At 39.4% G+C, this 24536-nt stretch overlaps 1 protein-coding gene and 1 pseudogene across 19 annotated transcripts in view; one reads left to right on the top strand and one right to left on the bottom strand.

The window, feature by feature from the left end:
• The window catches only part of KLHL32 (kelch like family member 32), a 248095-nt gene that overhangs the window by 66386 nt on the left and 157173 nt on the right, over window positions 1-24536 (bottom strand). For 7 of the 19 annotated variants that reach the window (XM_025862890.2, XM_073893671.1, XM_073893675.1 and 4 more), the window contains one exon: window positions 2618-3344. The exons of 4 other annotated variants lie outside the window; for them this stretch is intronic. In XM_025862890.2, the coding sequence (XP_025718675.1) occupies window positions 2618-3344 (727 nt within the window). Of the gene's footprint in view, window positions 1-2390; window positions 3345-4998; window positions 5134-24536 lie in introns of those variants that run through there. 8 more of the 19 variants (XM_073893677.1, XM_073893676.1, XM_073893681.1 and 5 more) reach the window with 6 other exon arrangements.
• On the top strand, window positions 11313-11400 carry LOC112819500 (U5 spliceosomal RNA; annotated as a pseudogene).

Here is a 24536-nt window from a genome sequence, read left to right as displayed (position 1 = left end):
CAAAACCAGATAAAGACACAGGGCAATATCTCTGATGAAACACAGACGCAAAAATCCTCAACAAAAGATTAGCAAACCGAATCCAACAACACATTAAAAAAATAATTCACCACGATCAAGTGGGATTTATTCCTGGGATGCAAGAGTGGTTCAATAGTCACAAATTTATCAACATAATACATCACATCAATAAGAGAAAGAATAAAAACCATACGATCATTTCAATAGATGCAGAAAAACCATTTAACAAAGTACATCATATTCATGATAAAAAACCCTAAACAAAGTAGGATTAGGTGGAACATACCTCAACATAGTAAAGGCCCATATATGACAAACCCACAGCTAACATCATACATAAAGGGATAAAAAACAAGAGCTTTTCCTCTAAGATTAGGAACAAGACATGGATGTCCATACTCTCACTACTTTTATTCAACATAGTACTGGAAGTTCTGGCCACAGCAACCAGACCAGGAAAAAAAAAAATGAAAGGCACCCAAATCTGTAAGGAAAAAGTAAAATTTTCACTGTTTGCAGATGAAATCATACTATATACAGAAAATCCTAAAGACTCAACCAAAAAAAACTACTAAAATTGACAAATGAATACAGTGAAGTTACAGAATACAAAATCAATATATGAAAATTTATTGTATTTCTATACACTAATAAGTAGCAGAAAGAGAAATTAAGAAAACAATCCCACTTACAATTGTGCCAAAAAGAATAAAATACCTACAAATAAATTTAACCAAGAAAGTGAAAGACCTGTACTCTAAAAATTATAAAACATTGATGAAGGAGGGGCACCTAGGTGGCTCAGTTGATTAAGCGTCTACCTTCAGCTCAGGTCATGATCTCAGGGTCCTGGAATCGAGCCCTGCATTGGGCTCCCTGCTCCGTGGGAAGCCTGCTTCTCCCTCTCCCTCTGCAGCTCCTCCTGCTTGTGCTCTCTCTCTCTCAAATAAACAAATAAAATCTTAAAAAAAAAAAAAATACAACTACCATATGATCTGGTAATTCCACTATGGGGTATTTATCCAGAATACAAAAACACTAATTCAAAAGATTTATGCACCCCTATACTTATTGCAGTATTATTTCCAATAGCCAAATTATGGAAGCAGCCCAAGTGTCCACTGATATATGAACAGATAAAGAAGATATCCATAACGGAATATTACTCAGCCATAAAAAAAAGAATGAGGTCTCGCCATGTGTGACAACATAAATGGACCTAGAGGGTATTATGCTAAGTAAAATAAGTCAGAAAAAGACAAATACTATATACTTTCACTAACGGATGGAGCCTAAAAAAACAAAACAAATTAACAAGCAAACAAAAAACACCAGAAAGAGAATCATAAATACAGAGAACACACTACACTGGTGCTTGCCAGTGGGGAGGTAGGTAGGGGGATGGGTGAAATACATGAAAGGGATTAAGACATAGAGACTTTAAAAAAAAAAAGTTATTGTGTCTTCTAAGTACAAACATCTCAAAATTACTCTTAGTATTTAAATTATCTGATTTTCCTATTTTTCTTTGTCCTTGACATGGAAATTCAACAAGTGCCATCTGGGTTATAAAATGAGTGTCCTCCAACTGAGAAGATGGAACTTTCTTCCCCAATAGGCAACCCTTCCAAAGGACAGTTTAGGTCTTTTGAAGAATTGGATTAGAAAATACAGGTTGATAAGGTGATGTTGATAACTTCTGCCTCAGAGACTTCTTCTGTACCCGTGAAAAGGCAGCCATGAGGGGTGTACAACAGTGTGTGGTGTGGATGAAAGAAGACTGGCAATGAGTGGAATACTGCTGAAATTGGGTCATGGGTACACAGAGTTCATTATACTAGCCTCTTTTTTCATAATCAAAAGGCTTTTAAAAAAAACGAAGAAAATGAAAACTAAAATAATAAGTACCCCCAAATAATCAGTAAGAATGGGAGAGTAAGCAAGAATAAGGAAGTTAGGTTGTCGGGTATAACTACAATCCACAGATAATACAAGAACATTATTTTAGCCAATAACTTAAATCCCTTCCTTCCATGAATAGCACGGCTCCTACCTGGATATATATATCCATTGCTATACCCATCAAAATGGATTTCCTGGGTTCTTACTTTGCCTGCCCTGTCTTTGATGAAATGTCTCCTAGTCAAGCAGCCCAGGATGATTTAAAAAAAAAAAAAAAAAAGCGAAGAACCTGGATAAACCACAAGGTATGTAAAACAATCCATGAGTATCAAAAACTGACAATCTAAACAACAGAAGGTTTGGTATAGAAAAAGGATGTGATGGGCCATTAATTTCCACCTTATACTTTAATCACCCAGAAAGTCACAGAAAGGTCAATTACTTCCTTTTTTTAATTTTTTTTTTTATTTTTTAAATTTTATTATGTTATGTTAGTCGAGAGGTTAATCACTTCCAATTAACATTGCTCTCTATAGAGCTGGTGCCCAATAAATGAATGTTAATTAGCTAACATGGCATCCTTGGTTCAGTGGTTCAATTATACATGGCCACCACTACCAAAGCTTGACTTTTAAATTTACACCACAGCGAAAGTGTTTTTTTGATAAATCCAACATTATGAGGCATGTTCTACCTGATATCCAAAGAAGACCATCAGCCACATATCCAGCATGACATGAAAGGGATCGGTCAAAGGACTGCACAAAAGTCCATTTGTTCTTCTTGGGGCAATATCGCTCAACTGTAGGCAGAACCTGGCGCAGTTCATTTCTACCCCCAGCCGCATAGAGGTATTCATCCATGGCACCCAGCACAAAATGCTCCCGGCAGTTTTTCATGGGTGCTATCTCGGCCCAGGAATTACTACGGGGGTCATAGCGACAGGCAGTCCTCACGGCACACGTCCGGCCACTAGCATGCTCAACTTCTCCGCCCGCTACAAACAGAAAGTCCCCCATGACTGCCACACAATGGTGGCTCCTTCCCACGGGCATGGGAGCCAGCTCACTCCAGTTGGCAATGGCAGCTATGAGAGCATTCTCCTGGTCAACGGGATTGAAGTACCGAAGTTCCTTGACTTTACAGACCTCACGCTTTTTCCCGCCAATGATATACAGAGTGTCTGACTGGAACCGCGGTTTGGTCCTGCGAGTTTGCCAAACGGGCTGCGCATAGATGCTCTGGTGGTATTCCAGGGCCTCATTGACAAGAGCGGTTGCAGTTTCACTTGCCTGGACGAGGGGGTGGGACAGGGCAACTGTATGCAGAGTATCCACATCCATCAGGCCGAAGCGGATATACTGCAGGAGCTCATCCATGTACTGGTAATGGCAGTTGTGTTCCAACCACCTCACGGCTAGCTGAAACAGAGGGAGGAGGAATGACAGAATACAAAGGTAAGAAAGAGAGCCAAAGCAACGGTGTGCGGGCAGGTCACCTTGTATTCTCTCAGATGCCTTATAATACATCTTTCTTTCTCACAAATAGTGTAACAGTAGAGTATCTTGATACTCAGCTGAGGAATCTTTTCCTCCTGCATCCGCAGAGACACCAACGAACTCAAGTATCATTGTAGAGGTCAAGAGCAATGTTAAGCAACGCTGACAGAGACTTAAGGTAGCACTTGGAGTGAACAATGATCACTTTTCAAAGAATGAGAGTACTGTTGTGAAACAACCTGTTCCCTTGTTTCATGCCAAGGAGGCTTGGTACACCCCAGGAATATCAACGATGAGCAGTGTCGCCCCAGTACAAGCAACGCATGTCAACCCATGAGCCACGGTGCTGTATCAATACAAGGAACGTAAGAAAATATGTGATCATCTGAGACCACGGGGTGTAGTTGAGAGAGAATCAATATGACACTAGTAGAACGATTTAGAAAGAAAAAGGACTTTTTTTCCCTGCCCCTCTGGTAGGTCCATCAGTCAGGAAGCAAGAGAAGAAAAAGAAAGATTGTAACCCATCAATTTTATTTTTATTTCCCAGTGAGTTTTCATCTTCAAGACAGTTGTTGTTTGCACATGTAAGATGCTGGCGATTTGTTAGAGCCATTTTCACAAAAACAGGATACAGAGGAGATGATCTTTGTATTAGGGACAAAATAGCAGGTTGTAATCTTAACCTTTTTGTTTAGGTTTAGACCTCTCTCAAGAAGGAAAGGAGAAACAACTCTGGGCTAAAGACAAATAGAATTTCTAAAAACTAAAGCAGGAGCACAAAGTCATGAATAATAAAATTGTACAATGATTTAGAAAATACCATCAACAAAAAACCAATTCATGTTACGGTGCACGTAATTTAAGTGTTTAATTAATGTGACTTAATATTTAAGTTTGGCGCAAACCTTCCTACATACCAACATGAAGTATATCTAATATCTCCAGTCAACATATTCGATATAAATTATCTTTAGCAGCGCCTATATTAAGCTAGATCTCCTAGACAATATAAATGTGGATGTGAAGGAACTAGCATGAAAAGGTAAAGTAATAATTAGAATATTAAATAATTGTGTTGTGTTTTATTTGTGACCAATGGAGTTGGGGTTCTGAGCTCCCCTTTTCAGCTAATATAGATCATTAGGTGAAAAGTCTACAGAGGGAGGGAGAAGGCAATGTAGTGCTCTTGGACCATTACTCCCAGGCAAACATGAGCTGGGTTTTCATCTGGATAAAAAGGATCATAAAACTCTCTGAAGCACTAGATGATTTCATTTGAGTTTCATACAGAGTTTCTGTATTCATTTGACAAATGGCTCCAAAAGGCAAGGCATATTTGGGGCTTTTCTTTTTAGCTTTCTGAATGAAGAGAATGCAGGAAATGAATTCATTTCCCATATATACTAAATTGCATCTCTTAATGAATTACGTAGTGAAGAGAAATGAAAAAAGAATGCCAGGTAAGCCTACCACATTGCCAAGGAGGCAGACACCGTGGACAGCAGCTGAGCGTCACACTCCAACTGTTTTTCTAGAAACTAGCATTTAAAAAAAAATTAAATAGGATACCCACCTGATGAAAAAATGTTTCTGTGTATGGTGACCATGAGCAATAATCAAAGATATTGGAGAAGAAAAACGTCACTCATCAATCACCAGGTTTCTGCCAGAAGTAGAGAGTTCCCATAGGCAACATCCTGGTTTTTATCCACCCTAATTTTAGAAATTTCAAGGGATGGGGTTCCAATTATTTCCCTGGGGAGATAATTCAACAATTTAACAAATGATCTTCCATTCTTTGCCCACAGAGCTTTCAAAAGTTCCCAGGGATAAAGTCATCCCATTCAAGGTCATTTCTCATGCAGCAGGTAAAATTTTCTGAAACTTAATCTTCGATATTGCTCCTAATTTAATTGAGTAGTTCCAGCTGATATTGCTTTGCCCTGTAACAAATTTCTCAGCATCCTTACATCCTAATATTTCTGCATCTTTCATATGGATACTACAGGAAACATTATAAGAGAAACATCAGATAAATATCCATGTCTCCATAGCCTCTTCTTATAGCATAGTGCTGCCCATTTAATTATTTTTCTCTTTCCTCATAAATCAGTTCTTCCTATGTCATAATCAATCTTCTAGCCCATCTCTTAACACTCTCCAGTTTATTTTTGTTTTTCTGGCAAACAGTGGCACTTACTGCATGAAAAGCACATGGGCCACAACTAGGTTCTGCCTTTAAGAAAATCTCTAACAAATCAAACAGGCAATGGAAAGTGACCACTGTGATCTATCACTGATTAATTTCTGACTTTCGGTCTACTATTAGGCCTATGTCACATCTATCATGATGTTTTCCACGTTCAATTTCCCCAATACTATGCATTGCAGAATACTTTGTGCACACACATTTAGTTCATGTTCTCTGGGATAATTTTTATCTTATTTCTTGCCAGTATTTCTAATTTCTTGCAGATTTCATATAATTTGCACACTTTTATCACTTTAAGTATTTTCAGACTATGCAAGTCATTAACAGTTGTTGGGTTTATCTTTTCTCCAGATCGAAGGTAAATGTAATTTACAACTGTTCTGCCACCAACCTCAAAGCAATCTCAGCTAGAATTAGTGTGATTTATAGATTTAAATCCAGTGCTTCCCAAACCTAACATGCGCACAAATTAACTGGGGTTTCTGGTCAAGATGCAGATTCTGACTCAGTAAGTAGGGAGAGAAAGATAGGGAGTTTGCATTTCTAACAATCTAAAGATGATGCAGGGCGCCTGGGTGGCTCAGTTGTTAAGCGTCTGCCTTCGGCTCAGGTCATGATCCCAGAGTCCTGGGATCGAGTCCCATATCGGGCTCCCTGCTCAGCAGGAAGCCTGCTTCTCCCTCTCCCACTCCCCCTGCTTGTGTTCCTGCTCTCACTGTCTCTCTCTGTCAAATAAATAAATAAAATCTTAAAAAAAAAATAAAGATGATGCATATGCTGCTGGTCCATGGGCCACACTTTGAGTCAGAAGGTTCTAGACAGATTCCTAATCATGAAACAGTAAATCGCTGTCTTATTAGAATAAAGTCTGCGGTTTCAAAACTAGGCTTAAATCAAATGAAGTCTAAGTAGGATGCTGTAGTAAAAATATAGGACACTTAAGGCTTAGTATTAAAGGTAAAATAGTATATTTCCTATATAGTGGATACGGGTGAGATCTTACTATGGGTAAAACGGCATATTTTGAGACCTTGGTTCTATAAGGTCTATGAATCAACAGCTGGTTCCAATAGCATATCATGAGTCATATAAACACTCTGTGTAGTTCTGCTTTCACAATAACAAATAAATGTTAAAGAGTACAACGACATGGATGGAGCCAGAGAGTATTATGCTAAGTGAAATAAGTCAGTGAGAAAGACAAATACCATACGATTTCACTCATAAGTGGAATTTCAGAAACAAAACAAAAGAGCAAAAGGGAAAAGAAAAGAGAGACAGACAAACCAAGAAACAGACTCTTAACTATAGAGAACAAACTGATGGTTACCGGAGGGGAGGTGGGTGGGGGGATGGGGAAAATAGGTGATGGGGATTAAGGAGCGCACTTGTTGCAATGAACACCGGGTATTGTACGGAATTGTTGAATCACTGCATTGTACACCTGAAACTAGTATTACACTGTATGCTAGCTAACTGGAATTTCAATAAAAACTTGAAAAAAAGTTATTGTACTGTTTTTACTTTCGTAAAAACGTAAGAGAGAAAACCACTGAAAGAATGGATAACTTTTATTTATCCAAAAAATGAAAGAAATGGCAAAGAAATTTCAAAACAATGAACTACCTCAAAATCACTTCTACACTGTGGACCCCACAAAGCCATGCTGAATTGAGGGCAAGGTGGTAGAGGAAATCCTGGGGCACATTTAAGGGGTTTAGAGAATACTGTAAGCAGAAGGCTGATTCATCACTGGGGCATCATGGAACCTAAAGATCACAGTTAGCTTTGTAGTGTATTTTGGTGCTTTTATTGTTTGGAATAATTAATAATTGTTTGGAAACAATTATTCTGGGAACTGGTGGTTTTTAATGACACTGCATTGAGAAAGCGTAAGTCAGGGAAGGGTGAAATCCTATTCTTTTTTTTTTTATAAGATTTTATTTATTTATTTGAGAGAGAGAGAGCACAGAGGGAGAGAGAGAGGGAGAAGCAGACTCCCCAGTGAGCAGGGAGCCTGACATGGGGCTCCATCCCGGGACCCTGGGACCATGACCTGAGCTGAAGGCAGATGCTTAACCGACTGAGCCACCCAGGCGCCCCTGAAATCCCACTCTATCTTACTTATCCTGGCATACTGCTATCCCCATCACTCTAAGCTCTAGCATATTTTAATTGGGAGAAAGATGGAGCAATTAGCAGAAGTCTTATCTCCCCCTTTTTTGGTGACAAAGCCAGCAAGAGTGGAAAAGAAATTAAGGATTCCATTTGGGAAGACACACAAAGGGTACCATTGGGCAAGATGTTTCCTAAACCATCTGAAATACAAGGGACTATCATCTCTAAAGACTACAGGAGATCTCCCAGGCACCTTGCCTGACCCAATCTAGTTCATCTGACCCTGACGAAGAATTGTTCCTTCCTAAAAGGAGCATTTGCTACAGCTTATTCCAACTTCAATTCATCTCATCCTCAGATCCTTGATAAGAACAGTGGCTGCACACAGTAGGCTATGAATATTTGTTGCATAAAGGGAAAATTATTTCCAACTGTTCTTAGGCTATTTCTCATATTCCTCTTGAACAAACAGTATCAATTCCTTTCTATATTTGTCTACCTATCCCAGTTTTCGGTTTCCTGTCATCTCATCTTTGTGGCTTTCCTATAAAGCCCTTATAAGCTCTCAGAATGTCACACGGCAGCACACAGCATACTGAACTTATGCATATAAGACCCTTGTTTTACTCTTTCACATGGTTGGTGTCAACCACCTCTACCTCAGATTCTTGGCAATGCAATGAATATCATAGTCTTTTAAGCCTCGAATAAATAATAAAATAGTAGGGCAAGAAAAAAACGTTATAGAGTCCATTTGTTTCAAGCTTCTCAATTTTACGAACGGAAATAAAATCTAGACAAGTTATCTCTCTTACCTCAAGCCATGCAACCCATTAGCAGAAAAGCTGGAACTAAAACCCCAGTTTTTCAGACTCTTAACTATAGAGAACAAACGGAGGGCTGCTGGAGGGGAGGTGGGCGGGGAAGATGGGTTAAATCGGTGATGGGGATTAAGGAGGGCACTTGTGATGAGCACCGGGTGTTGTTTGTAAGTGACGAATCACTAAATTCTACACTAGAAACTAATATTACACTGTATGTTAACTCGCTGGAATTTAAATAAAAACTTGAAACTCTAAATAAATAAATAATAAAAATAAACAAATAAATAAATAAAAATTAAAGCTGAAGAAAAACTTTAAAAAACCCAGTTTTTAAATTATACAATGTGTTTTTCTATTGTATCACATTATTGTTATTTTTCCATCAGTAACTATTTTAAGACGGAACCCAGGCAAATGTAATTAAGACCAAACATAACTTCCATATACTCTAAATTAGAAAAACAAAGTCTGTTTTTAAAGTATGTTTTGCTTGAAGATAGGTGGACAATATTTTGCAATAAGCCTCATTTATGGATTACTTCAACATAAAAAGCATATATTTAATGCTTCTTAAAAATGCTTTTAATGCTCTTAAAGAGTGTGTAATTAAAGAACAAGTATTTAGGGTAAAAGACATCCTTTGAGGTTTGAATTACTGTTGTACTTTTTATGGGAATATATATTTTAATTCTAGGTCATTCCTTGTTAACTAAACCTGGCTCAAAAATATATAGAAGAGATAATCGTTTCCCTTTAGTTATCTCAGTGTATCTCAACTGGTTATCATTCTATGGAGTAGAATATATGACATAGATACAATCCTAAATATCATAGTATATAATCCAAAATTCTAGAAATTTTGCTCTAATTCAATTAAAATATATAATTTACTCATGTGTTTCAGAAATATATCAGTTATATGAACAAACATTACATTCCTAATATTGCAAATCCTGAAGTTGTGATCCAAATTCCTTCATTGCTCACGCTCAGACAGAAGTGGCTATTTTGAAATCTAAAATTCCTTATCCTTTGAAAGAAACAGCAGTTTTTGAAGTCTTACTCTGCTTGTATATGTATGTCCATATGTATGTGTACTACTCAACATGACCCCCAAGTCATGTCAAATAAGAAATCTTACACTCACAGATTTCCTGGAAAATATATGATTTCTAAAGTCATCCCAAATCCAAGAACACACATCAGTGCACTCTTCCATACAAGTGCCTTTATGTCTTGCAAATATATATAAAAGTGCCCTTTACAGAGGCATTTCTCATCAGATGAGAGATCAAATCTTTTTAAACAACACTAACAAAAGATAAAACCCTACCACATTGTCCAAAAGCAATAACTATTTCTTTGTCTTGATTCACAAATATTCTTTTTCACTGAAAAGGGATGTTCTTATCACAGCACTTGCAAGCCAGAGCTAAGTAAGCAAGGACTGATATTTTTGCCCACAGCCTTATTCTGCCCAAGAGGGCAAGGGCAAGTATAATCATTCTCCTGTTTAAAATTTTGGCGAGACAGCTTGGCTAAAGGGGTAAACTGAGCCCCCCTTTTGCAGGAGCCCACCCTGTGAAGGCACAAGCGTCTATATCCTTGCCAGTCCTGTCATCCCACTGAGATAAGCCAGGGCACCAGCCTCCCCTCAGTGCCCGAGAGGCCACAGAAATTCCATACTTCTGCAAATTCAGAAAGGGACAAAGGAAGGGCACAGGCGCAAATCAATAACCAACTGACATTCCTGAACCTCCGCCAAAGAGCAGGCGGGTTCAAGAGTGCTTGGTCAACAAGGGGTGGGAAGCCATGGAAGCATCTTTTAATACACTGAGTGACAATGCATGGACAGTGTTTCCTCTCTAAGCGGAGTATGGAGCAAGTTCTCCATCTTCCAATCCATGTCTTCACAGGGATGGTGCATTGACTACTATATATTAAAGTACAGTATTTATACATTATTTTATAATGCCTTAAATCCTAATAAACATAAACATAAAACTTGAGCAAGATAACCTTTCAATATTACGTACAATTTCTTTAGATCATAGGTGTGGACAGTTTCCCTAGTCTGAGGGAGCAGGTGTTGAGAGCATGTTAAACTACATAGAAGCTCACTTTGTTAACATGAGTCATGTGAAGTCCAAATAGTGACATATTAAACAGAATAATGACTGCCAGAGAGAGGAAAGTTCATGTTAATAAATAAATGCACCAAATTTTGTGGCCCTATTCTCTTCTTTGAGACCAAATGAAAAATTTCTGTTCGAAAAGACAACATTCCCATAAAATCCTAATGCACCAGCAACGAGGGACATGGGACCAGGGCATTTTTCTCTACGAGAACAATGAAAATGTTACCATGGAGGAATATTAAAAATTATAACAGTGCTCACTTGAGTGCTATAATTAAAGCTGTGTCAACATTTTTCTTGTAAAACAGATTTTTTAAAGGAGGTTGCACATTAACCATTATAGCTGACTACAGACTTATATAAGACACATAGGCTGTTTTTTCCTCTAAGAAGTATATTTCAATAGAATCAAATCTGATGAGGCCCCAGGTTCACATATTGTCAGAAAAAATTCCTGGCATATTATAAAGAGAATATTCAGCTTAGTACATATGATAATAACACATATTATTTCATTGTTCATTTAAAACTTTATGAAGTTGGAGACTAACAAATGCTCTTATTTTCATCTTCAGCATAAGACGTGTACCTGGTAATACTCTGGTTTCTCTTCAAATTGTATAAATCTTTTGGCTTTTACTAAAGATTACCAAAAAGAGGAATAGTTATGAGGGTTTTTAAGGGTTTTAAAAAATATATATGATGTATACAGCTTACTCTCAAATGGCTCAGAAAAAGCTCTCGTGGTCTTTCTCTCCCCCATCCCACGCCCTTTCTCCCTCCTCTATCTTTCTGTCTTGATATGTGTGTACACACACACACACACACACACACACACACACACACGTATAAAGAGAGATAGATACAGAGACAGAGAACACGATAAAGCAAATGAGGTAGTTTGTTGAAGAAATCGGCAAATCATATGGGTGTTATTTGTACTATTCTTATTCTTGCAAATTCCTTTAAGTTTGAAATTATTTGGAAATGAAAAATGGAAAAAACAGAAAAAATTGTGCCTGATAATCATCTTTATATATATTTTTACAAAATACATACCACAGAGCATCAAAAGCAAGAGCCCTTGAGACCAAGAGTGTCTCCTTCCTATAGAGTAAAGCACATAGGAAGGGAGGAATCACAACAGAAGCCACCCTGAGGCCTGTCACATGTAAGTTCCAGGTATTTAGGACAGCAAATAAAAAGTGACCTGAGTTGTCCTTTGGTTCAGTCTTAGAACACAAGAGTATTTGTCACAAGGATTTTATAAGGGTTGTATATCAAAATGAAGAGAAAATAAATGTAGGAAAAGAGATGAAGTTAGGATACTGTGATGTCCTTTCCACCTGTGAGAACTGGCCACCAGTTTGAGCTGATCTTTGAAAACGTAATAACAAGAACAGGACAAGTATGGCTGACAATGGACCAGTCATTTGGCTTCTCATCTGGAAAATAAGCGAGTTGATGAGAGTCTCTTCTACCTGGAGGATATGTATCACCTACAGATCCACCAACAGTAGTATTTTAAAACAGAATCCTCCAAACTTCCTATAGGTGGGAGAGGCAACCAAATTAGTCACCAGGTCTAGATTCCACGCCCCAGATTTCCATAGCACACATAGTTTTTATAAATCTCTTTTTAGAAAAACAAAGTGATTTTTTTGATCTATAATTCTATACTTCCAAAATATATACATGAAAGTGAAGGTGTGTGTGCACCTAGGCCCACATGCAGACAATCAGGTTACATCACGGTCTTTTTCTCCCTGGAAACAACTTTGTTCAGAGCGTAGTATCTCACTTAATAGTTACCGTCTCTTGTAAAAATAAAACAATCTCAGACAAAGAACACACATTTCAAATTTGTAAGACAACTGCTTCAAGGTACTATGTATTTAAAATCTCAGAATGTGACTGGGTGACTCAGTCGGTGAAGCATCTGCCTTGGGCTCAGGTCATGGTTCCAGGATCCTGGGATCAAGCCCCACATCGGGCTCCCTGCTCAGCCAGGAGTCTGCTTCTCCCTCTCCCTCTGCCTCTCCCTCTCGCTCATGCTCTCTCCCTCTCTCTCTCTCAAATAAATAAATAAAATATTTAAAAATAAATAAGTAAAATCTCAGAATGAGATTTTATATGTCAATGCAAGTATTTTGCAAACTAGTCACATACATTTTTACTTGAGGACTGTCTTGATATACCATCCCCATATCTAGGGCAGGGAAATAGATGGGAGAAATATCCCACAGGGAAATAAAGAACACCAACATCACCTGTACAAATGATGTGCAGGGAAAATGGAACCTACTCTTGGTCTCCTCAAACATTAGCAAAATACAGGAACAATTAGAAATCATTTCTTATACTTGCCCTCCAGTGATCTGATACTGGTCTCTGAGACAAAAAATAATACTCATTTCCCTAATCCTTGATGGCATCAGAGTATTTACTTGATGCTGGACTGATAATAAAATAAGTAAAATCTTAATGTCTACATATTTATATATGATGTCCTTCTGAATATCAAAGGGACTTTGCATGTGGTCAGTGAGATATTAAGCTTATATTGTTAGAACAACACTGGAAAATGAAGGAAAGCCAACTTGGTCGACAGAATAAAACCCTGCCATATCCCATTGGCAACAGGGACTAGGTGCCAGTTATTTCCCAACTATTGTATGCAATGAGGATGGATTATCAGGGTGAAGTTAGCTGAAATGACCAGAGAAACGTAATGCTTTCTTCTACCACTAATTGGTATGTGCCCAGAGAGGTAAATGTGATCCAGTAAAACAGGAGGCTGGGCTTGATGTAGAAGACCTGTTTCTGCAACTTAACTTATTTGGGCATGTATGGAAAACACTAGCAATACTGAGCCTCAGCTTCAGCATCCGTAAAACAAGGATGATATTAGTTATATCACAGGGGTCTCCAGAGGACTGAAAGAGATAACGTGACAGTGCTTGGCAAACTATGATATTTAGACCATATACAGAATTAATATGATGGCAAGGTGCCACCAAGAGATGGAACTAATCCTCAATTCAATTATCCTTTTGAATTCATGATAAAGGCAGTCCATTCAGACTATTTTTATAGAACACAATATTGTGCAATATTGGTCCGAATTTGGAGAAATTTCTGTGTTGAGAAGAAATGTACTACACAGTGTTAAATACTTCACATATTGTAAAGTGAGAATAAAAGTATGACAGATAATCTGTTGCAGATTATGAACTAGCCTTTATGATGAGCCTCAGTAATTTAAGGCCTGTGGCTTTGTTAAACCCCAAGTCAGAGAAGAACGAATGAATGGAAGAAAAAAAGGAAGGAAGGAAGGGAGGAGGGAGAAAGAAAAGTGAGATATAGACTAAACCCAGTTGTTTCTGCATAACACTCAGTGTATATTCACTTTCTTCAGTTGGCTTCAGTCTCTCAATAAAAATACTTGAATTCATGTCCATAAGTCCCCTCAAATCTCAACTCAGTTCACTGGGTGGCAAGGAAAAAAATATATAAACTAAGCTATCAGGCTTGAGACAACTAAAATAATGATTGATTGAGCTGATTACTTTTCTTCTTGTTTTGTTGCTCTGAGGCAAATGATATAACCATGAATCTTTTCTTTTAGTTTTTTTTTTTTTTTAATTCATCCATTCCTCAATTTCTTGTTGAGTGTCCATTATGTGCCAGGAACTTACTTACTTAGTGAAAAAGAAGATTCAATTTGTTCACATACATACATTCTAATTTGCCATTCACTTCCAAGCTCTATTAATACCATAAAACTCAAGGCTTACTCTTGACCTCAAGTGTCTTAACATATCCCTAAAAGTATACACATGGAATATTGGAATTAGAGGAAGAAAAATCCTGCAGATTTGTAATCCTACAAATTCTGTCTATTGTAAGCAGATTTTCAGACACAAGCAAAAACCATCTTCTAATGTTGCCATCTCCCTCATGGGTGTTTTAAATATTGCCGGTACCTGTATATAAATTTTATGGTTTAAAAAAAAAGCTGTTTAATTTGTAAACATGCCCTGGAGCATCCTGAGAGCATCAAGCCTTTGAATAATATTTCTTTATGAACTGATTCAATAATAATGAACCAATAGCAGGTTCACTGGCACACATACTCCCTGCCTGAAATTAAACCTTTAATGACCAAAAGGACCTCACAGGCTCAAGCAGCTGCCCCAAGTCACTGATACGGAGATGGTCAAATCCCTCAAACAAAAGTTACTATGATGGATTTAGATGTCCCCAAAGTATCTAAGCTGCATTTAAGGTTTAAACCTGGCAGCCTCCAAATAAAAATAACATTATCCTCAACGGTCACTTTAAATAGTAATTTAGAGCTACAGAGCTCAGTGATTGCAGTGGGGAACCCCCTAACTGAAGTGTATGACTAAACATTGTTGGGGGCAGACTCTGCTATCAAGGGAATGGAGCTGATGTGCTGGGGTTGGGGAGCCAGAGCCTATATTCTCAGGGAGCTGCAGAGAATACACAAAAACGGGATGCTCACCACTGACCACCTTCACTATGTGAATATCAGCTTGGCTACTGATGTTTATACAGAATATTTCACACTGCAGTCTCTAGCAACTAGGATGAAATGAGGGATCTGTGGGAACAGTGAATCCTCTATTCACCCCTTGCAACAACTCCGAGTGTAATACACAAGTAATATTTTTGCCAAAGAAGATACATTTTCCAGCACAATTTTCCTATATTCTTTGGCCAGGGGAAGTAGCTTAGAGAACCAATCTATTATAGTCATGTAAGGAAGACGGATGTGTGGGAAAAACAGACTCAGTGGCTTGACAATCTCAGAAGGCTCGTGAGCAATAAAGGGACTACAAAGGATGAGGGAATGAGTATAAGGTGGTAGCCATTTCAAGGGCTACCCTGAGAGAAGGCTCTGTCTCAGCCCCAGTGCCTGGCACCCAACAGGACACCTGTTAAGTGTTGCTGGACAAGAAACAGTGGGAATTGAGAGACTGCAACCTGGAGAAATCACAGATCGGAGACATCTTTATAAGGTTGGAAGAAATAAGGAGTTTGAAGAGCAAGGGGAACTTTGAAGGTGGAGTTGGAGGAATTGAAAGAGGAAAGCGAAACTTCAGGCAATGCCCAGGCCCAGCCCAGGAGCAGAAGAAACACCAGCACAGGCCAGGATATGAAGTGTGAGCACCCCGCAGGACCTTCTCAGGGGGACACCACTGCTGGGGGATACGACATTGGTGTACTAAGCCGGTGTGAGGGCACAGTGGTGGGCATGCGGTGGAGGGCTCATGAGGACATAGGAAAAGCAGCCTGAGACATTCATTTTCCACGGTTAGATATAAGGACCAACAGATTAGGGAACATAGAAACTCAGTCAGGCTTCACCCAAAAGCAAATTGAAATAATGAGCTATACACTTCCTTTAAGAACAAATAGTCTTTGCTCAAGTCCCATGAATTTGCAAACATAGTGAATCTACAAAATAAAATCACTCGTTGTCACAGAGACCATAAATTGGTATCAAAACTGAACCTCATCCTACTTTTTTAAATATCAGAAACTATTGACTGATTTGACATTTCTCCCCTAATTACCTTTTAACTTCCCATCACTTCAACAAAACAAGACATAAATAATCGATAATTTTACTAAGCATCCCTGAGGGCTATTTTATCTGTGCTGTCCATAGAGCCAAACAAAACTAATCACTTATGATCCAGTGTAGCAAAGAATCTGGTGAGACCGTGTGTGTGTGTGTGTGTGTGTATACTCCCAATCCTATTGTCATTTCTTTTTACACTTGATCTTAGCCAAAAGGCTGAGAAGTGATTATTTCTTTTTAAATAAACATTTTAAATAGCACTGTTGCTTAAATAAGGACTGCATTAAGACAGTAACTGAATTCAATGACTTAATCCATTTTTGGAGCCTCTTCAGGTGAGACTGAATTATCACCTAATGGCTCTCTTTACCATTCAAAAACGAACAGCTTACTTAAAAAAAAACACACACACACACACACAAGAAATAAATAATGTGAAATAGAATACTTGAAGTGAAATTATAATCATTATGATGCTGTCATCTTAACATCTATAGACTTAATTGTTTTACAATTGACTTCACATGTGAGAAAAATGTCCAAGACTAGGTAAAAATATGCTGCTGAACACTCACTGTGGGGAAAGAAACTGAAGACAACACAAATGCAAAAGCAGAACAATGAGGTTTGCTCTCAGGTGTCTAATCCAGGAGACCACTGTGCGTAGCTGGGAGACAGTAATGACGGTTTTTCTTTATTTTTATTTTCCTCTATTTTTCTTTTTAAATGGTATGAAGCAAAGAGGAGTGTAGTGAGCCACATACTGTTAACACCAGCAGTATGAGGTGGCCACCTATGCTTCCAACAGCAATAAGTTAAGGTGCAGACTTGATACAAATTGATAGTTGCAACTCCTAATAACCTCCTTACTACTACAGACACATCTCTGTCTCCCTGCCTCTCCCTGTCCCCCAGGCCTCCCAAGAAGGAGGCAAAAGGAGGAAGATGCTGCACCTGGAAACAGGAATTGGACACATCGTTGGGAGACACGCGAGTGAGGGAAGTGTCAGGAGAACAGAAGCTTCACTTCCATAAACGGGCCCATTTGAATTTCCTGGGTTGGCTGGTTAGTTCAGAAGCAGTGCAGAAGCTCTGTGTGAGCTATCTGCTGCATTAGCAAACTGGCCCAAGTATCCCTGTCGTTCATACTTACCCACCGCACAATCGGAATGGAAACATTTGCTCTATTGGAAAGCAGTGATAAGGGTGGATTTTTAGTTTCCATTTTTAAGTGAAAATGAAAGAAAAATGCTCTTCTAGATGTGTTTTGCCTTTGAGCTCCATTTGAAAAAAAAAGAAAAAAAAAAGGCAGAGAAAGCTGCTGTGAAGGTCACTGAGTGAAAGCACTTCCTCAGGGCACAGAATAAATTAAATCCCAAGGAAAAAATAAAATGTGATTTCCAGAGTGTGAGGCACAAACTCCAGATGACAATGATTGACAGCCAGACTATATCCGTGCAATATCCAAGACTGCACGTTCTCGTTTACCTCAGTGTAGCCAGCAAGCGCCCATTAAACATCCGTCTGATGCCCAAATTAACCTTCTTGGCAAACTGAAAGAGGCACAAACTATCATAATCAACCTTTCATTATCACAGCAGCCTCTAGTTAAAGGGTCAGAATAATTGTGCCATCAGAGCCTTGATTGTTTTCAATCAACAGACGGCTGGAGTGACAGCTCAGTGATGGAGGGGTCTGATGAAACCGCACCAGGCCTAATCAGGGCGGATGAAAGGAAGGCATGATTGGTGCAAATGAACAGTCGTGCCTCTCCTTTTCATTTACAATCTGAAATTACTCTTAAATTTGTGGGGTTTTTTTTTCCCTCCCTTATGAGCACCACTGAAAGAATGTTTGACTTATTATGAGTTCTGACAGTGCAGAGTTATAAAACACAGGTAGGGTTATCAGCTGAGGCTTTAAGTGGGTATTCAGCATAATTCTAACAAATTCACTCTTGAAAAGCACAAAATGACTAAAAAGCTTCCAATGACCTAACCTCTCAGTGCTGTTTGATTAACAGACCCATTTATTCCGCTGGCATTCTAAATGATGAGAAGATAAAACCAAGGGCAGAAATACGCTGGAAATGTTTTTCTTTCAACCCACTGCTCTGTTTGCTTCGGTACCAGTTCCTCTGGCCCAAATCCTTCCTGGCCTAGAGGAACACCACACCACGTTAAAGGCTCACAAGCACTCACCCATCAGAGGATATGGGTCCAATACGGGCTATTTTTGGCGGAGAACATGAAGCTGCGCTGGGACCCACAAGGGTAGGAAAGGGACTGGAACACACCAACCCTAATGCTGATATCCAAAAGAAGATTTGGGGAAAAGGAATAGGAAATTCTGTGATAGGCTAGGCTAAACTTGCCCTAAAAGCGATTTGGAGAAAACCAAAACAATGTAAAACTGCATTTACATAGCAGTTATTGGGCTTTTTTTTTTTTAAGATTTTATTTATTTATTAGAGAGAGAGAGGATGAGCGGGGGGAAGGGCAGATGGAGAAGGAGAAGCAGACTCCCCGCTGAGCAGGGAGCCTGACATGGGACTCGGTCGCAGAACTCTGGGATCATGGCCTGAGCCGAAGGCAGCTGCTTAACGAACTGAGCCACCCAGGCGTCCCTATGTAGCAGTTATTGTTAACAAACTACAGACATTAACATCCTTTAAAAATTTAATGACGAATGGAACACACATTGGACTGGCAAAAATAAGCTTCTAACTTCTATTTTTTGTCTTGAATCTTGAGATCAACCAGCCAATTATGAGAGTATTAGAATTCAGGACAGTCCTGAACACAAAGGAAAGCCTTTTAGCTGCAAAGATGAATATGCATCTAATTTCCGTATGCGTATCTACCAGCGAATGTGTGTAGGGTATGAACCCCACCTGCGTGTGTGGAAGAGACGGGGGACAGGGTGGCTGCTGGCTCAAGATGCAGGGTAGTTTTTAACCTCTCCAGTCAAATTTTTTACTTAAAACTTAGGCAATTTTGTTAGGTTGTGATTTGGAATAATGGCATAGGGGTATATAATTAACAAGGTAAAGAGTTATTAAACACAGCCTGAAATTTTCCATGCAATATTTAGCAAAATTTGTTCCCTCTTATCTAGACCTCTTTCATGAGTCAACGGGTCACCACAAATGTACACAGAATGTGCAAAATTCCCACAGTTCTACCTACATGAAATACACTTCAGGCAGGGTATTGCAGACTGTCCTATGACTTTCTTTCTGCAGCACCTCAAAGTTTTTCATTTGATTGTTATTTAAGAGACAACTCTCAAAGGAAGCTATCTGGCAAAGGGTTCCATCACAAGTATTTTTCAAGGGCCCATCCTCTTTGGTGGCCATTTTACTTCCTGTGTGCACACAGGCATCTCCAGCAAGCTGTCCCAGTGGCAGATACTCCATCATTGCCTGATGGATAGTTCTTCTCCCAGTGGGGTATTGGCTTTTTTATTTTTTTTTTTAAGAGTTTATTTATTTGAGAGAGAGAGACAGAGAGAGTGAGAGAGAGAGAGAACACAAGCAGGGTGAGGGACAAAGGGAGAAGCAGACTCCCCGCTGAGCAGGGAACCTGATCTGGGGCTTCATCCCGGAACTCCAGGATCATGACCCGAGCCAAAGGCAGATGCTTAACTGACTGAGCCACCCAGGTGCCCCATGGTATTGGCTTTTTAAGGCCTGACTTCCTCTGCTCAGAAGGCAGTCTGTGTGTTGACCAAAGAGAAGTGACTTCGGGATACTGAACTCACGGGGGATTTGAAACAGGATTTCCTAGCTGGTTCACAGAGCATGAAGACGAAACGCAAGTCAGCGTGGGTAAGTGCCTGTTCTAACCCCCAAACCCAAGAAGTGTGGAGCTGATCATTCTCACGTACCACACAGTCTCTCTACGTGGCCTAAATCTTGAAATCATGAAATGAGGAAGGCAAAAAGATTCTTTAGGGGAGTTGGCAAACCTGATAAACCAACCCCTTTGTTTATTATTTAATTGGGCTTCACTCCAAAGAGTGAATCCCAGAAGTGGGCAGAATAAGAAATCGCTCACAGTCCTCCACAAGTCCAATGTCATTCTCACAGCCAAAGACAGGGATGCTTAAACTGTATTTGCCTCTTAACGAAGTGCTGTCCTTTCTGGATGGAGAGGTTCAGTTTTACTTTCAGCTGTGAGTAATTTCCCATTGTGATTGGCTGACTTATAGTCAATTTAGTATAATTAATGCCAAATTACATTGTAATTCACATAGAATTACAAATTAAAAGCTATATTAAGAGCAAATGAATTAATCAAAATTAATGATATTATACTCACTTGTTTTAAAGTGTTAATAAGATAGGTCCTTCTAAAACGTTTAAACTTCAGAGCACCATCCATCACTCCTTCAAATTACCTGATTTCCTTGTGTGGTCAGAGGAGGTAGCATGTGGGCATTTCTCATCAACAAGAACACACACAAAGAAGATGTGTGTATTCCACCTCTAGCTTGCAGGGCTCCTTTTAGCTTCTATTCTTGAAGCATAAGTAATGTCTGTGTCACTTACTGACACTGACATGTAACACTCCCCCTAGACAAAGGGAAGCAATGTCCAGAATTTTTTATATCTAGCTCTAGAATTCATCAAGAATTGTTTTTTTTTTTTCTAAGAGTATTTTTCTTCCTGGTTATGTTGTGTCTACCACAACACTGAAGTCTGTTTGCATTCCTCCAACGTGCCCCCGCAAGTCATAAAGGAGTGGTCAGACTAGGGAGTAGGGCCTCAACCTAGAGAACATATGACTCTGTATCGTGGGCACAAAAGAAGTCTGAGAATTATCTTTATGAATGCTGCCAACGACTGTTATCTATTCTAGAATGGCCACCTTTCTCCTCCAGATGTGTCAAGTTGAGGTGTTCTTTATTTATACGTGGGGCAAAAGTTCCGGAGGCAGGAGTGGAAGAAGCAGCGGGTAAGGATGTCAGCATTCAACAATCAATGTCAAGGCATCTACATCTCTTTCAAATATAAATAATTCCAGAGCCTCTGAGCCACTCCATGGTTAATTTTAGATCCTGTCCCTTAGAATGCCAGGAACAGGAAATCTCTATGGTCTTCATGGCCACTGGACACTCATTTGGCCTGATAAGGATTCCCATAGAAATAGTCTGGTAAGCAGGATATGGGCCACAGAATCCTTTCTTCTGGAAAGAGACTAACATTTATCAATTCCAATAAATTAATTTTTTTTCTCCTTTTCTCTTAAGCCCCATATTTAGGCCACCACCCATTGTCAATCTCTGCTACCTATATTTCTAAATTTTCAATGTGCTGTTCATAAAATAAAAATATAATGATTAATCATTTCCATTCATGCTATCCAATTTCCAACAGCCTGAAGACTCCCCACCACACAGTCTATACAGCTGCAGCAAAAATAATGGTGCTCCAGGTTCTCTTTCAAACTGATTTAAATCCCTTGATGGGATTTTAAAGTGGTCCTCCATTATGGGCCTTCTCTTCCTGCTTCATACTTCATCACCTGTGCCTCGAAGGAATGCAAGGTGGCTTCCTGCCTCAGCGAGAATTCTCTAGTCACTTCTCCTCATCAAACCACCTACAGCCCCAATTTTCTAGGCTCTGATAAAGAAAGACCCTCAGCTACAATTTCTCATACTGCTTCTATTGGACTCATGTTTGCAACTTCCCACAAAGCCGCACAACAGGTGAAAATGGAAATTGGTCATTTATTCGGAAATGTATACTACTGGATTACTCATTATAGATTAAAAGAACCTCTTTGACGTATGAGAAGACATATCAGGTACTTCGAGTTTCCGTTTTCTTAGAGATCTGGCATATTTCAAGAGAATACAGTGTGACCTATGTTGAACATATACTGTGAAGTGAGTCAATCACTTGTCCTCTGTGAGCTTCAGTTTCCTGACTTGTTAAAATCTGGGTAATATTTGGTTTATCAACTTTAACAGGCTGATGAGAGACTCAAATGAAATTATGTATGGAAAAAATGCTTTTAAAATATAAAGCTCTCTGGGATTATAAAGAATTGTTATTGTTGCTATTATTATTATTGATGAACTTCTATGCCTAGCCTCAGGGTTTCTACCTCATATATAGCTTATAGTTGGCTTTTATTTTTAAATCCCTGATAACCCAGGTAGCAGCAAATATTACTGCAGGCCACCAATGCATAGGTAATATTCTCCAGCCAACTTTTTCCTTCCCATGGCAGCAACAACAAAGTATCAGTCTGGAAACAACATGAATCACAGTGAAAATTAGAAGCAGAGAACATAAATATGTCATATCTCATAAATCACCTTGTTGTTCTGTTGTGCTCATTAAAAAAAAAAGGGAAAAAAAAACCCGATTAACTCATGGGAACAGCGGCGCATGAATACAAGTTAGGTCTCCTGTAATTTCTGATAATTACTGCCCCTCACAGCTACTTGACAACACACAGATCTAGTGCTAAGGATTAGCTGAAGCAAAGTCCCTCTGAAATGAATGTTTCATGCATCTTGCAAAGGCACACAGCCCAGACAAACAACGGCAAGGCCACCAGTCAAGCTCCTGGGATGCGTCCTCACTGAGGAATTAGCGGCATGTACATCAGGATGAATGACTAAATATCCACTCTGGCAGCTTCGAGCACCAAGGCCCTGAAATAGGAGCATTGCTCAGTGTCCAGCTGGGTGCCCTCAGAGGATAAAACACCCTCCAGGCACAGCACTATTTGGGATGCAAAGGAGCCACAGTTTATTCTCTTCCCTAACACCCATAAGAAGGAAGAGGAGATATCCTCCTTACATTTATAGAAAAGATGGTATGTAGTGGGGAGGGAATGCCAGATATTTCAGGAAGAAAATCGAGAAATGGTACACGTTTAATTAGGTTAAGGAATGGGAAGTAAAAAAATAAAATGGGATACCATGAAGATGCCCAGAAAGTACCTTTCTGAAAAAAAATAGTAATGCCTCATGCGTATATGAAATTGAATTGAGGAAGGCTGGGAATAGAATGAAAAATTATAATTTTGTTTGGGGATGAGCGTTTTCAGGCCATAGCATTTTATTCTAATTCTAGTTACCAAGCTCCAAATGTTAAAAATGATAATGCTCTTCACATTATTTTCTGATTAAATGACCACTCACAGTCTGATTTCTTTGAGGCTTGGACTGCACCATATGGACTGACAAAGGTTTGCAAAGCTGTTTAGCGGGTACAGACAATGAACAAGAGTTAACAATGAAGAAAGCACTGAGAGGAAGGGTAAGGGACTCTACATCGTGTTGAAATGCTCAAACAAAAGCATTTCATTTTTCAACGTACCCAGATCATGTCAACATGCCCCAAATTAGTGAATTATTTGGCACAGGTCAGTCCCCACTGGGAAGGAATCAAGCATGGTGGGAAAGAGTAGCAGGTGGGAAGCTTCACATCAGACTCTAAGATCCATGAAAGCAGGGCCACGTCAGTCCTTTCCACTCTGACTGCCCAGAACCTGCCACATAGCAGGCAAAAGTAGGACTCAATAGCACATGACTGGGTAGGGCAGACACTCAATAACAATTTGAAATAAATGAAGGAGTGAATGAAGTGCATACCAGAGAGCACAGGGTCAAAACTAACAACATGACACAGACATGGATGGAGGCAGGCTTGGCCATTATCCTTTCAATCTCTGGGTACCACAACAGAGAACACGTATGGCCCAGCCCTTCCAAATTTCTTTTAAAGTCACAGGAGGGACGCCTGGGTGGCTCAGTTGGTGAGGTGTCTGCCTTCGGCTCAGGTCATGATCCGGGGTTCTGGGACCGAGCCGACGTCGGGCTCCCTGCTCAGCGGGGCGTCCACTCCTCCCTCTGCCAGCTGCCCCCCCCTGCTCGTGCTCTCTCTCTTTCTCTCTAACAAATAAATAAATAAAATCTTTTTTTTTAAAGTCACAGGATTAATTTGATACACCTCTGTGTCCATTACCCCCAAGTATTTTGAGCTTGAATTTAGAAGCTATGGACCAGAGTAGGAAGGGCCCAAGAATGAGAAGACATGAATTTGATCTCTAGCCTTGTTACCTCAGTTTTTCCATTTGTACCACAGGACAACAAAGCAATGATAAATGCAGAGGCATTCTTGAAACTGTGATATGATACTCAAATATGAAGTATTATGACAGTACTGTTTAACACAGAGTCCTGTTC

Source organism: Callorhinus ursinus, unplaced genomic scaffold, assembly GCF_003265705.2.
Source record: "Callorhinus ursinus isolate GAN/ISIS: 27379988/994484 unplaced genomic scaffold, GSC_fseal_2.0 scaffold6, whole genome shotgun sequence".
Lineage (NCBI taxonomy): Eukaryota > Metazoa > Chordata > Mammalia > Carnivora > Otariidae > Callorhinus > Callorhinus ursinus.
The sequence above is the reverse complement of the archived record's forward strand: the minus strand, read 5'-3'. Positions and strand labels throughout refer to the sequence as shown.